This window comes from Podarcis pityusensis, assembly GCF_964106645.2.
Source record: "Podarcis pityusensis genome assembly, chromosome: 4".
Classification (NCBI taxonomy): Eukaryota; Metazoa; Chordata; class Lepidosauria; order Squamata; family Lacertidae; genus Podarcis; species Podarcis pityusensis.
The window spans coordinates 55480383-55496421 of NC_138027.1; the positions used below are offsets into that span (position 1 = coordinate 55480383).

At 41.2% G+C, this 16039-nt stretch overlaps 1 protein-coding gene across 1 annotated transcript in view; it reads left to right on the forward strand.

The window, feature by feature from the left end:
* The first annotated feature begins 6652 nt into the window (after positions 1 to 6652).
* PCP4 (Purkinje cell protein 4) overlaps positions 6653 to 16039 on the forward strand; it is a 61515-nt gene continuing 52128 nt past the window's right edge. The window contains exon 1 of the mRNA XM_081004515.1: positions 6653 to 6860. Within this exon, the coding sequence (XP_080860641.1) occupies positions 6818 to 6860 (43 nt within the window). The 5' untranslated portion in view covers positions 6653 to 6817. The remainder of the gene's footprint in view (positions 6861 to 16039) is intronic.

The following is a 16039-nucleotide window of genomic DNA, read 5'->3' on the forward strand; positions in this document are numbered from 1 at the left end:
TCCAACAAAGGGTGTTAGTGGGAAATGTTCAGGTGTATCTTGTTAGTTTCCCAGGTCCCTACTGGCCAACTTCCCAGACAAAATGTAGCTTTTTGAGCCAATGCACTTTGGAGGGACACCTGAAATGGTCACCGGACATTGCAAAGGAGACTTGCAGAAGAAGCCAGATTTCTTCCCAGCTGTTTTATCCATCCCAGCAAAACCAACCCACTGCTGGTGGATGGAGTATAGTAGCTTCTAACTGTATTAAATTAGCCTGAAGTTATTGCTAATTCTAAAATGGTACGTGTGTAAACGTGTGTTTTTACCACATGCATAAGTTGGTTAACACACTCCAGGGATTGTGATTGCTTGTTGCATTGTACATACAGTGACGTACTTGCATTTGCTGTTAAGTTTTTTTAAATGAAGCATTTATACTATGGGCCTTGGTAATCTCCCATTCTTGTATTATGGTCTGCATTTTTGCAGTCTCAGAGGAGCTCCTGGTGGGCTACAGGGACACCAACCTTTTGGGTTCAATGGGCACATTTGGGAACATATGCATATACCACTCAAAAATGCACACACCAGAGCCATGTGTGCACACATGCACACTCACTTCCCCCCAAGCAATTAGGCTGGGGGGGGGCGGACATTTTAAGCTGCACTTTCACAGAAGCTCACCCCCTTTGCACACAATAGGATTCTATAGGACCAATTTCCAAGTCTAATGGAGAGGATTTTCAGCAAGGGTTGTCACAGCTGGGGAGGGAACAATTTATCCGTCCTCAATTGTGACTCTCCCCCAACCACACCATTACACATAGGCTCCAAAGAAGCTTTCTATTATAGACAGTAGAAGACGTCTTTCAAGCCTTATTGTAGTGCATAGTTTTTTGTTCCCAGTCTGTGCGTTTGTGTGTTCTCACCCCACCCAGCAGTGATCCTCCCCCAATGCAATTAGGCTTGAAAGAATTCTTCAAGAAGGTTTGCTTCAAGCCTAATTGCTTCAAGTGTTTCATAGCCTGTGAACCCCTCAAACATCTCCCAACATAATTAGACTTGGGAAAAAGCCTTCTGTTGGTTACAGTGGAAGACTTCTTTCAAGCCTAATTACAACAGGAAAACGAGACGGAGGAGGAGACACTGCAGGCACCTGTGGAAGTCTTGTCAGGTGTATGGGTGCTGCATTGATGTCCCCAGGGCTACTATGCAATATGGCAGGCTCCTATCAGCTTCGTTGACCACAATTTTTGCAAGAGTATTTATGTACTTTATGGTGTGGTTGCTTTGTACTGTTTTTCCCTCTCCTTTGCTGAAAAAAAAAGGATTGCTGGGAAATACTGTTAAACCACAAGCTTTAACTCATGAGCTAGAGCACATAGACACAAATGTCCCATAACCATAACAAGATTTCAGTCCTGCATAAGCTTACCTCAATTTTCTCTCTTCAATTTTGTATTTCACATAGAATAAGATTACCTTTCCTGAATCCTCTGACTCATACCTGTTTAAAAATACCAATGGCTTTGCACAGAGGCTCCCCCCCACACCTTGACAGCGGAAAGAAGCATTGAATTTGAGTGGGCTGCTAAACTTAATGGATGTACAATTTCAACATTGCTGGTGATTGCTAATCACAATATTGACAGTAAATATTTAATTGCTCATTTTATAGGACAAGGCCTCAAGCTATACCTCATTTTCAATATTTATGGAGTGATGGGACAAAAACCTCCCTGGACTGCCAGGGATAAAGTTGACAGTTTAAGCAAAATTCTTATAGCAAGTTTTGTAGAATGCATTCATCTTGTCTTGATATTAGTTATACTATCTGGTTCCCTATATGATGGGGTTTAGGGTACTGCAGCTACAGCTGAATTGATTCCTTGAAGTTAAAAGGTTAATCTCATTGCTTGCTCTGGAGTGAGTTAGCTGCCAAGGCAGAAAATTCATAATGTTGGAGTAAAGGCCATGAGGGAAAATAACACATATTGTATTGAGCACCTCAGCAATTTAAGCACAACATTGTGTTTATTGATTTCACTTTTCCTTAAGAACCAGGGGAATTTGTAACACTATGCTTTGTATATATTTTACATTCACTTATTTTAAGAACAGAGTGTTCCTTCCTACTAGGACACAGCCAGGGGCTATACATTATTTCTATTAGTAATTGTTATGGATGCTGTTGCAGCAAAAGGATAGTCGCATCTTCAGACAGCAAAAGAAACTAAATACCCATCAGTAGGCAATACTTCCCAAAAAGGAATTTTGTCCTGCAAATTATCTTACAATAGTAGATGTTGGGACCCTGGTATCTAGATAAATCAATATCACAGTGAACTTCTGCCTGATTATTATTCAGATTTTAAAAACTAACCACTATCAGGAAGTGTGGATGAAAGCACAATTACGGTATCTTTGGAAGAACCTGTTGGCTTCATGGTGTTGGGCACATAGCTTCAGAAAAGATAAAATTTAAGTGTCAAATCCATGAAAGTTTGGTCACAGAGCAGTTGGGATTAGTGGTATTGCTTTGGTCTGTAATTTCAGGGTGGGGTGGGTGGATGAAGGGGCTTCAAAAGTTGTCTGAAGGTTTTTACTGAAACCTTCCTCCCCACATCTTTACTAGAATTAGTAAAAGAATTTCCCCAGCCCATGGAATTTCCCTTGACAGGGGGGAGTGTGGTATAACACATGGGCTGTGCAAAAGGTTTACAACATTCCTGGGGGCAGCTTTTCAAAGTAATATGACTATTTCCGGATCCGCAGTACATTTATCAGATTCCCAGATGTGCCCACTGTCACTGATATTTGAAGAACAACTAACACTGCACCACATATGGAAGTGGTGACTTTTTTTAAAAATTGCAGCTGCCAGGCTTGTAATTTGCTAAAAACTGGAAGGTGTTGGGTACCACCTTGCTGGACAATTGGTGCAGAAAAGTCCAGAGATTGGCATTAATGGGAAAAAACCTCACATACAAAGTTAGAGCTGTGAAAAAAGGAAATGGGCAATTTCATTCCCCTTGCCAAGAGCCCTTGGAACTGTAGTTTGTTAAGGGTGTCAAAGAAGACGAATAAGTTAAGGGCGCTGTGAACTATTGCTCTGTCAGGGGAAAAGTAAAGTTCTAGTGTGTGTGTGTGTGTGTGTGCACGCACGCACTTTAAACCTGTGGTGAACAGGCAGCATAAATTTGTGTCAAAACCACAGAGCTCTACTTGCTATAGCAAATCTTATCCTGATTTGTGTTTTCGTCAATTTCTGTTACTGTACAAGAGTCCTTCAAATAAGAGGGCTGATATCCATAAAACAGAGCACATGGAGACCCTAGATTTGGGTTCATTCAAAGAGAATGCACACCCCTAACCGAGATAACATTTTACCAAAACTGAATGGAGGGGGGAGGCCCAAGGTGCACACACACACGGAGCAGTTTTGGTTCAGCCCCATGTAGAATTGCAAAATGCAACACAATGTTCTGATTTGATTAAGAACTTTGAAGGAATGGACTCAAAGAAAACTCTTGGCCTTCAAAGCAATTCAAAATATCTGGAGTTCTTTCTGTTTACTTCAGTGGGCTTTGGGCCAGGGTTTTTATTAGTAATCACACTAAAGTCTGCACCCAACACAGCGGATTGTGATGAATTGCCAAACAGATTCTTTCAGGCATGAGGAAATTAATTTTTTAACAAAATCTCTTCTCAGGACATTTTTCAACTATTAGGCTTTCAGCAACATTAAAAAAAATAAAAATAAAATAATTATCCAGTTGCATCTCTCTTTGTTTCTGCTACGGTTGCTCATATCCAAAAGAATTTCTATGACTCCAGGAAATTTTAAATTAGTTTGAGTTCCAGAGATTGATCTGCAGCTCCACTAGCCAAGAGTGTTTGTCCTTAAGGTACCTTCAGGTAGTTCTCCAGTTCAGATGGAGAACATGATCCCTTGTTGTGCTAGGCCCACTCTGCCGTAAGGACCACTGCATGACTACACATCAGTTATCTTTTAAATCAGCAGAAAAGGAAAGAGGATTGAAGAGGTCCATGTCATGGGCTGGCTGGGAGCAGAGGAATGGTGAGAGGAACCAGCTGGGGAACCACCAAGGGAACAAGGCTCAAAGCCTGGGCAGTGGTGGTGGGACAACAAAGTGTGATCACAGGGCTATATTGGGATGGGTGAGAAATTTGATTAAATTCTCTTTTAAGGGCAAACCTACCTTATTTGCGAACCAAAACACTGCCAACTTTCAAATTCTGCACTTCTCCAGTTTTTTGCAAGGTGGTTTGCCAGTAAGGTAATGTTTACAAAAATGCATATACAATGGGAAAGTGTGCATCAAAAGTTAAATATAAGCAAAAATAACCCAAAAAAGTTTATTAGAAAGAATATGCTTTTCACAAATGTGTATAATTAGGCAAAATTACATACAGATATGTATATATTAGTAGACATTTGCGTGGAAATGCTGATGTATTTTCATGAGGACTTTTTTAAAAATTGCAAGCTAGAGTGGAAATGTGGAGAATTGAGCTTAAGACTGGGAAAATGAGTAACTGAGAGAAACCAAAATTGACAGATTTGTCCATGGTTTGGGTTTACCACTCTCCAGAGCATCCTACTATATAGCTGCAGTTCCAGGCTGCAAACCCTCTTGTGATCATCTCATTTCCATATCTCAACACTGGATAGAAAGGACTCAGGGAAATTCCTAGGGGGACTTTGTGGCCATAAGGCATCAAGCATCAAGCCAAATAACTACATAGGAATTAGGTTACAATAGTAATTGTATTTTTTCTAGGAGTAAGATCAATTGAACTAAATGAAGCTTGAGTAGACATGCATAGGATTATGCTGATAATGATTCTTTCTAGGTTTTTTTCTCTTTTTTTGCAAAGTACACTAGTTTCAAAAATGTGCTATGTGGAATTGCAGGACGATGTAGAAATAATAGATATCTGTAATGAAATCTATGCCACTTGCCCTTCTTTGTCAACCTGCCAACAACTTTTGCCCTGTGTAACACATGCTCTTCAATTACCCACCACAATTAACTGAATCAGAAATAATTAATGAAGACCTTTCAAAGAACCCTGATAGGGCCAACACCAATCTTGCCATATTATGTGGCCAGCAAATTTATAGTTAATAGGTTTTATGCCCCTTAAGGGTCTATCTAGAGTGATTCCTTTACCAGAGAAGGGTGGCATTAAGGATCTCAATTTGCTTCTGATATTAAAGAGACGTTCTGCAACAGAAACCGAAAACCCAATGGGCTACAGTTATCAGTGTTGCATTACAATGATGCCCATCTGTTTGTTATTAGCTAACTCAACAGCTTAATAGGATTGCTTAACAAACCCTACATACTTTCACCTCTTGCTTGACACCAGTTCTTTTATTATAGTGTAGCTACAATAACAGCAGCTGAAAGAGTAGGACAGCTCATGACTTGCCCACTTAACCTTTTCCTGCTCTTAGCGGCTTTCTCATAAGTGTAGCTAGAGTGTTGGGAGACCAGGGTTCAAATCCCCACCCAGCACTGAAGCTCATTGGGTGACCTTGGGCCACTCACAGTCTCCTACCTCCTTCACAAGCAGAGTGGTGAGGATAAAATGGGAAGGGGGAGAATCATGTATGCCACCTTGAGTTCCTTGGAGAAAGGGTGGACTATAAATGAAAAAACAAAGAAAGAAAACCTGCCTATGAATGATCTTTAGGAGCCCTGGCAAAAATAACGGGAATTAATAGCACAGCTGCCCAGGACCTCTATGCACACTGCCTAGCCTTGCACCCTGGGGAGGTCACTTTAGTGCTGCTAGCACAGCAGTTTGATTTCACCCCAGAGGTGCACTCCATTGTCTCTCAAGACAGATGTATGCTAACAATATTTATTTATATGAAAGGATCAAAAACATATTTCTGATGAAGATGTTCACAAGCTGTTATCACATCAACAAATCTCAGGCTTCTTAAGCAGAGGTGCAATTTTCAGATTTTGAGGGCTGTGTGTGGGCCTATATAGATATAGGCACTTTTGAATCAGAATGACAAGACTTGTGACGCAGTCCAGTGCTGTTGATGTGTTTGAGGTTTTTTTTTAAGGGGGGTTGTGGCAGTGCAGAATGCTCTTGAGGGAGAGATGGCACATTGACTGTAGCTGCAATGTGGGAGAAGTGGTGATTAACAGCTTTCCCACCTAGAGGGGATTTGAGGGATGGGGATGTTCTTGTTGGTAGAAACACTTGATATGAGAATAGTCATATTAAAGGCTCAAGTCCATTTTGCCAACCCTCTACCCCCAAAAGAGAAAAGGGTGGCTGTTTGACCCGAGCTGATAGCACTACTGTAGATATTATGAGGTACAAATCAATAACCACCACAACATATGCTCTTAAAATGCTACGTTTGCTTTTTGAATTTATCCAAGCATGGCAAACTGAACCTTGGCTACTGTTAATCTTAAATCTTCCACCCTATCCCTGCCATCTGAAATACCACACCTGCGCTGAATTTGGTCTTGCCAAATAAGTTGAATGAGGAAAGACCTATAGTAGCTTGATAAAAGCTGTGGGAAATGGCCGGCATCCTTTCAATGGGCAGCATCAACATGAGGTCACAATGGCCTACTCTCTACTTCAGGGGGGCAGCATCAGTATGGCAACACAATGGATCAGTCTCTTGTTGAAGAAGGTGGCAGCAGCAGCAGCAGGGGGCAACATGACTTCTCCCACATAGAGGGAGCAGAAGCAGTTGTGTGTGGCCACTCTTTTTCTCACTGATGTGAGCCTTACAGAGTTTGGTCAAAGTGACCGTTAGTATCTCACTGAAATGGACAAAGACAAGCAACAGAAGCAGCAAGGCGTCACCAAGGGTAAGTCCTGTCTCATGAGTCTTTTAGAGATCTATGAGAGTGTCAAGAAGCATATATATATATATATTCCATTTGACAATATATAATCACATCATTATTATCCACTTTACCTCTCTGGCTCTTTAGAGCCTATTGACTTCCTTCCCTCCTGCCTCATGGCTTTCAAAATTAACCTTTATATCATAGTATTTTATACGTTTTCCAGTTCTAATTAAATTTATTACAAAGTTCCTCAAAAGTTAAATAAATATAAAAAGGAAGAAAGTTTCTTATTACAAGTCTTCAGACAACCCTACTAGTGCTGTTGTTAATTGCTTACAATGCTCTTTCAAATATCATATAAATTTAGTCCAGTCTTTTTGGAATACTTGATCATGCTGGTTCTGGATTTTTCCTGTCAGCTTCACCAGTTCCGCAAAGTCCATCATTTTCATCTTCCACTCTTCTTTCGTTGGTACTTGTGCAAAGAAACATATAGACACTGACCTATTTTGTATATGTGGATCTGGTCGTCTCTCTCTCTCTCTCTCTCTCTCTCTCACACACACACACACACACACACACCATCTGAAATACCTGAAACACCACATCTGGTCTTGCACTGAATGCAGAATTGCCAGTCTAAGATAAACTGAGAGGTCAAAGGCTTACTGTTACAAAATGGCTTTACAATACACAAAACCTGAATTGTTTGCATGGTCTAGGGTTGGCATTGGTGGAAAATGGGGTGCTTGTACCTAAACAGTTATGTGGCAGCAATAATAATAATAATAATAATAATAATAATAATAAATTAATTTCTATACTGCTTTATACTTTTAAGGGGGGAAATCTCAAAGCAGTTCAACAGGTTAAACCTTTTCTAGTATGGAAAGACAATTGCGGGAAAACCTTCACCTGTTCCCATGCTGCCTGTCAGACATTTTATGTGTGTTGGCCACTGGTTTCCTTTTGTGCCCTCTGCCCTACATGTAAAAGAGGACAGAAATTTTCATATTACATGAAGGATATGCAAATTATATGCAGACTTGTCTTCGTCTTGATGGAAGGAAACATACAGTTTCCTGGGCCCAGAACAACGGCTCTTTCACTTCAGTTTGTTTTTGTGATGTTGCCTGTTGCCTCAGAAAGACACTTCTCAAATGGCTGGAAGCTGCTAGAGTTTCTTTGTTTTCTAATATTCCCCCCTGCTAGCTGTTAAATTTTATGTGGGTTCCAAGAGCTGACTGAAAGGTCAGTTGGTATAATCTATAATTTAAAGTCATAAAATTGGTTATCATTCTTTCAGTTTCATGACCTTAACCACCAAGGCCTCCCCCCTAGGTTACAACTGGCATTTCCAGCCTAGTAGAACAGCATTTTATAAAGATAGAGAAGGACATCCTCCCAAATAGAGAATATTTGATCATGGAAATCTATTCTGTGGATTTTGACATTTAATCTCCTTTATTGTTTTATAGACAATGTCATTTAATTATGTTGTTGGATTTCCTTGTGATAGTTTTTGATGAAAAATGCTGTTTTCAGGCCCCCAGACAGAGCATTTCCCTGAAGAGTCCAAATTTCATGCTTTTCTCTGAGTCATGTTTCTTCTGAACAGTCTGCTTAAACTTAAACCCAAGAAATGGATCCAGCAGTGATCCAGGTAAAGGAGAAGAAAAACACCAATAGGCAATGAAACATTTCTCTTCCCATAGGCAGTGTTTGGGAATCATAGCTCCTGGAGGTGGAGGGACCCCCACCCTATTATATAAAGGAGGGGAAAAACAAATTCACATGAAAAAAGGAATATGTGCCCAGATCGGTGGCCTCCTTTGAAGTCAATGGAGATGCCATTGCACAAGGAGTCATTGCCAAAAGCAGCAGGTGGATTGTTGAAAATCATGTGTGTACTGCCCAGAATCACATTACTCCTGTGGTGGTATTCTGCATAACTATGTTATGCTATATCTCTGAAGCACACCGAGAAAGAGTAAAATAATACAGGTGGTTCCCATTTTTCACAGCAGGATGCTCTGGCAGCAAAGAAGTAAACAAGTTGCTAGTCTTCTGTGAGTTAACGGTATGTTACTCAACACTCATATTGATTATCAGGTGATGTCATCTACACACTATTACATAACATCATTAAAGATTGAACTCTTTAAACTTTAAATATAAAGGGGCAAGACAGTAAATATTCAAGAGAGCCTGAGATTAAATTTCACTGACCTTTGGACGCTTGGAAGATGTCCATTGAAATAAACAGACACATATACATACACAGAGTAAACACAGAGTTATAATTCATGATCCAAATCCAAATATAATAATGTATAGCACACACATAGCCCTAGTTATTAGTCACACCAGTGTTCCCCAACCCGGTGCCCTCCAGATATTTTGGACCACAACTCCTATCAGCCCCAGGCAGCATGGCATGCTAGTTAGACCTGATGGAAACTGTACTCCAAAACATCTAGGGGGCACCAGGTTGGGGAAGGTTGGGTCATACAATGTGCATTCCTATTCAAACTATATAAAACAGGAGATCCTGCTACTCTTAAATATCTGGTTTCAAAGTTAGGAAGAACACAGAAGTGGTTGATTATTAAAGGGGAGTCTCTCAGCTGAGAGCCCTTACTTGTTTGTTACAGCCTCCCACCCCCAGTCATGTGGAGTTTTTTTTGTTTTTTTGCTTGTTTCTTAAAGTCTAATGCGGACTTTGAAATAACTGTTAGTATATAACATTACTGAATATAACATGTACTGCGCCAGTAATTCTGGGAACCATAGCCTGGGTACTATATCAGAGGAAGCCTTGCTGCGATGTACTGAGGGCAACAGATGTTGAGTGGGATGGAAATGGAGAAGAATGTGGAGCTGGCCTCATCTTTTTGCCAGGGATGGCACATAATATTAAAGCAGCAGGGATCTATTGCCAGTCCTGGGGTGCTTCCACACGGCAGTTTATTGTGGAGCTTGAGCAGCTCATGCATGCCAATTTATTGCAGCCTCTGCACAGCATCACCTCCAGCAACACCACTCTCACCCCCCTAAATTTCATCCAGATTTAAGATTTCCACAGTTTTTTCTCTTTTTTTGACATATTGGATTTTCCATGAAAAATCCAGACTAAATGGGAGGGACCCCCTGACAGTAGTTCTGTAGATTTTAATTGGGTAATCTTAGTAGTATCCTTTGCTTCCAATATATTCTCATCTTCCAATTCAAGCCCCTTCTCCTTAGTTCCATACATGCTGACACAGAGAAGCTCCATAGCGCTGGGGCAAGGTATATGCCTTGTATGCAGAAGGTCCTAGGCTCAACCCATGGCATTTCCAGGTTGGGTTGGGAGAGAGTCTTGCCTGAAACCCCAGAGAAGCCACTGCCAGTCAATGTGGACAATACTGAGCTAGACGGACCAAGGCAGCTTTCCTATTACTATGTGCTCAATAGAGGGCAATCACAAGGTTCTTGTTGTTTAGTCATTTAGTCGTGTCCGACTCTTTGTGACCCCATGGACCAGAGCACCCCAGGCACTCTTGTCTTCCACGGCCTCCCGCAGTTTGGTCAAACTCATGCTGGTAGCTTCGAGAACACTGTCCAACCATCTCATCCTCTGTTGTCCCCTTCTCCTTGTGCCCTCCATCTTCCCCAACATCAGGGTCTTTTCCAGAGAGTCTTCCCTTCTCATGAGGTGGCCAAAGTATTGGAGTCTCAGCTCCTTCCAGTGAGCACTCAGGGCTGATTTCCTTAAGAATGGATAGGTTTGATCTTCTTGCAGTCCATGGGACTCTCAAGAGTCTCCTCCAGCACCATAATTCAGAAGCATCCATTCTTTGGTGATCAGCCTTCTTTACGGTCCAGCTCTCACTTCCCACAAGATTCTAGTCCTCCTTAAATATAATCTAATGAGAGCTCATATTTTTCTAAGGCCTTAAAGTATGCATGCTTTTTTTTGTATGCATGCATATTTATACTTGTTTGCAGGATACTTTGCTTTAGAAATACAGAATAACACCCTATATATATATATATATGAGAGAAAAGAGTTTATTCTCTGCCTTGACTTTTCCTAGTGTCAGTCAGGGAGAGCTGGGGGAAAGGGTGTACTTTTAAGCTTCAGCCTTTCAGAGTTTAAAGAAATAATGGCGGAGGATTTCCCTGAAGCTGTTAATTCCCTTGTCGGCATGGAGATTGAAAATAGTTAACTGATAATTAATATGTCTCATTACCTTTTAATTAAAAAGTTAGCTGCCATGGGTAAGTGCCACGGAATCTTTTCCTGACAAGCAGTTTTCTGCAGGAAGCACTACTACACCAAAAGGACGTTGCAAAGCAGCGAACCCTGGTCTGTGGCCACAATCCAAAGAGCCATCAAACATGTTCCATCAACCCAAGGGATGCACAACACGATCCATACTGAATCTGCAGCCCTGTTGTTCATGCCAAGTCAGGGTTGAAGGTGTGTGTGCACGCAGGAGAGACAAATCGCTATGTCAACCTGGAGACTTGAGTTTCAGAGTGAGTCTCCCCTTCCCCCAATTCTATATGATAGTTCTTTTCTTTTTTTAATCACGGGACTCTCCAAAAATACCAGTTTCTATCTGGCCCTTAGGAATCTCCTCAGGTCACACACCTCTCTTTCCACCCATGCTCTTCTTGAGTGTATTTCCCTGGCTCAAATGTGCCCTTGAAGTGTGATACAGAATCTGCCTTGCCTGGATGCAGACTGGAAAGAGGCATGTATGCATAGATAGCTCTCACTTTTGTACAGCTGGAATATAGCCTAGGTAGAAAGGTAAGAGGTATACCTGTTGTTCCATCCACTCTTGCCTCTGGCCTTGCCCACCACTGCCATGTGCCCATCAGAAGGCTTCCTGCGAGGAAATGTGGCTGTGTACAGACCATACATTTAAAATACACTTCCCCAAAGATTCTGGGAACTGTAGTTGACCCCTCTCAGAGCTACAATTCTCAGCACCCTTAACAAACCACAGTTCCCAGGATTCTTTGGGGGAAGTCATGTACTTTAAATGTATGACGTGCATGTAGCCTATTGCTTTTTGGGGTTCCCCACTGCTACTATACACATACCTAGTACTAAGCCCCATGGAATTCAGAGGAACTTCTGAGTAGATATATACAGTGGTACATCTAGTTACAAACTTAATTCGTTCCGGAGGTCCGTTCTTAACCTGAAACTGTTCTTAACTAGAGGCGTGCTTTTGCTAATGGGGCCTCTTGCTGCCGCTGCACTGCCAGCACACGATTTCCATTCTCATCCTGGGGCAAAGTTCTCAACTCGAGGTAACTCTTCCAGGTTAGCGGAGTTGGTAACCTGAAGCGTTTGTAACCTGAGGCATTTGTAACACGAGGTACCACTGTAAATGGTTCCATTGTCAGACTTACATAGGAAATATTTCTGAGACTGTATTCCTATGCATGTTTGTCTGTGTGTAAGCCCAACTGAATTTAGTGGATCTTATTTGCAAGTAAGAGGCAGAGTGGCCAAGTGGAGTTTGCATTTAAGCCCTTTCTGCTCCTGAAACTGTATTTTTATTTCTGAATCATTAAATTTTACTCAAGCAAATTAACAGATAAATGTGGCTGCCCAATTACTTTGCTAAATCCCTTACTTTCAAGGAACAAATTAAAGCCTGTAATTACAACATACACAGTATAATTAAGGCTGTTTTTGAAAAATATATCTATGCTAACCCCCATCCCATCCCATCCTCCTCCTTTTCCTGGTGTCTAATTTTCTCAAATCCCTCTCACTCTCTCTGAAATTTTCATTTTTTTCTCCCCTCCCCTCAATTTAGAATTATGTTTAAGACTGAGCTAGTTTTTATGACTGGGCAGGAAAATGCAATAGCAGACCATTCAGTTATTTCCTCTCTGCACATATAATCTGATACAAAATGCGGTCACTTTGATTAGCTTATTTTCTGTCCAGATTTCATGCATCATGAAAAAACCATTGTACCTGGGAAAACTTAAATTTGCAGAAGCAATTTGGGCACGCTGCTTGTTCTCTTAATAAATACAGCATGCATCTTTGTATCTAGTTTTCCTTAAAAGTCATGGAGGGTATTTCCTAAGGCCTCTCTCTCTCTCTCTCTCTCTCTCTCTCTCTCTCTCTCTGTGTGTGTGTGTGTGTGTGTTTAGGAAATGCCTAGCTACCTATTTAGCAGGAGTGGTGCATGTGATTCTTGATGTAATCAAGTGCTTTGCCAATAATGAACTAAACTACCAATCATGTGCCCTGATGGGGGATGGGTGTGCTCCAGACATTTCCTAACGTATTACTGATTTTGTGTAAGCAGGTGTTTTTAATATTCACAGTTCCATTTGAAGTGGTATAGGCCAGCAAGAACTGCACCACATGACACCTCTCTTAAATGGTCAAGGAAACTGGCCCTGAACCAAACAGGATACTATTTGACTCAGTTTTCATATCATCAATTCAATTAATGCGCTTTTCCATTTCCAATAATACTTTAATTTATACTCTGTCAACTTCCAATTATAGACTACTTACTGACTTGTGTACAATTTAATTGCCTTTATATCTATGGGAGAGTTGGAATTAACATTTAAATGACTGTCTAATTTAACATTGTCATTCAGGACAGTTAATCAGTCTGCACAACATCTTTAACAATCCAGAAGTATATGTTTTTATTACAGTCTTACATAAAATTTGTGGGCAATTTGTAAACCTGCTTAACAGTAGTGTTATTCTTCTAAAACTAATATTTCTCCTCCTTAACTAATTTGTAGAAATATATCTATATCATATATATATATATATATATATATATATATATATATATATACACACATCACTATGTAGCACTGTCAACATGAATGAGACTTTGAAGAGTAAAAGAAAAATATTACAGTCTAGAATTTGACAAAGAGAGAGGAAGCACAGTGGATGACTAACTAAAGTTTTATGTCAAAGGCTTCACAATTAGGTGGTTTTGAAGGCAGATTTGGAGGAAGAGAAATATGGGGTATCATGCAGGTGTTCTATGTGGCAGGTGGCGTTGTGGTCTAAACCACTGAGCCTCTTAGGCTTGCCAATCGGAAGGTCAGGGTTCGAATTTGCCTAACGGGATGTGCTCCCATTGCTTTGTTGCAGCTACTGCCAATCTAGCAGTTTGAAAGCATACCAGTGCAAATAGATAAAATAGGTACTGCTGAGGCAGGAAGGTAAATGGCGTTTCTGTGCACTCTGGTTTCCGTCACGGCCAAAAGCAGTTTAGTCATGCTATCACATGACCCAGAAAGCTGTCTGTGGACAAACGCCGGCTCCCTCAGCCTGAAGTGAGATGAGCACCACACCCCATAGCCACCTTTGACTGGACTTAACTGTCCAGGGGTCCTTTACTTTTACCTTTTACCTCTGTGGTGGAGTGCCTGGGGAAAGAGCCCGGGGAAACGGATGCTCTGGCCCCAATATCTACAATGCTAACTCAACATCATCTTGGCCTGGTATCCATGGAATGAATGGTGCCATGTTCTCAGAATGCGAATGGTTTTGAGTGGCATGGCTATTCCGCTGTGATCTACCTCTCAGTTGTTCTTTTTGCATCTGGTAATTTGTGTATTGTGTCTTTTAAATAGATATTGATGTTTTGGTTGTTTCTAATTCTTAATTTCTTGTAATTGAGGGGGGTGTAATTATCTTGTAGTATGTGAAACGCACTCTTGAATTTCTTACTTTGCTTTTAATTAAATTTTGAATTGCTGTAGGGAAACAAATGTGATTTTGGTTGTGTTTTTTGACGTTTCTCTGGATGGGAAACCACAATGAGTAGTACAGTAATACAAAAAGGCACTATAAAAATGAAAAATGAAATGAGTCCCTTCCAGGGATAAGGGACAGCAAGGGAGAAAAGACTGAATAATTAAAAACAGCACAATTCTAACCATATGTGAATATGGGACATTTCTTGGAGTTTAGCAATGTAAATAAAACTATATATGAAAAAAACACCACAAGTGTCAACAGACCTCATTCCAAGGAAACAGAACTTGGGTGCACACTGTGGCTCTAAGTTCTCACAACTCAGCAAACTGAGACATGTGTAACAATACTTAATGGAAATAAGCCTCACTGGAGTTACACAATTTCTTACTTCATAAACATGGACAGTCTAAGGTACTGAGACATTATCTGGTCCAGTTGGTTTAATATTGTGCCCTTCTCTTTTACAGAGGAGATGCAATGATGGAGAAAACAACACTTGTTAGATTTCTGCAGCAAAACAAAGCCTCTGTTTTGAGTCCCATTAGTGCAATGAAGCTCCCCCCCTCATGTCCCCCAATTTGGCTTCTGTGGCCCTGGAGAACCCTCAGAACAGCCTGTGGGGGAGGAGAAGGGAGATAGTTCTTGTCTGGAAGGTAGAAATGCTTACATGGATGGAACAATAGTAAAAGCACAATGTTGAATTCTTCCCTAACAGTGCAAACCTACGCCTGTTTACTTGGAAGTAAGTCCCTAGAATATTTAAGAAGGCTTATCCTGGCATTCCCCTGGATTCAAAGACAGGAGCTGGAGAATTGAGTGTTGAGAATTGAGAATTGAGAATTGGATGAGACTAATAGTGGGTCCAAAGGTCAAGAAGGCGGTTTTTGCATATGCTGTAGGGGGAAGTGAGGGGCAGATGGGGCTTGTCAACCTGGGAAGGTAGTCCATCCAGGAGAAGGAAAACTCTGATCCTAAACCTCCACTGCCTTGCAGAATATCTTTGGGAGAAGAAAAGGATAAGGAGTAAACCATACACAAATCTGGACTGGAGTCCCCAAAATGGTTGGACGGCATCTAGTATGCCTCCTCCTAGCAACCACTGCAGCCAAGCCAGTGCCAAGTGTTTTCATTTGGACAGCATCAGCAAGGCTGAGAGTAGGGTCTTGTCATCTGGGCAGCCCAGGACCTCCACACACACACTGCTCAGGCTTGTGCCTCGGGGAGGTCACTTCAGTGCTGCTAATCTGGTGGTTTGACTTCACCCCCAGAGGCACACTCTATTTTATCTTGAGTTAGAGTTAGACAGATGCCAACAACATCCTCTAGTACATCCTCTATGGGACTTTTGGCCTTCCAGATGTTGTCATTGACAATGCTTTATGGGGCTGATGGAAGTTGTGGTTTAGCAATATCTGGAGGGCCAAAGGTTCCCCAC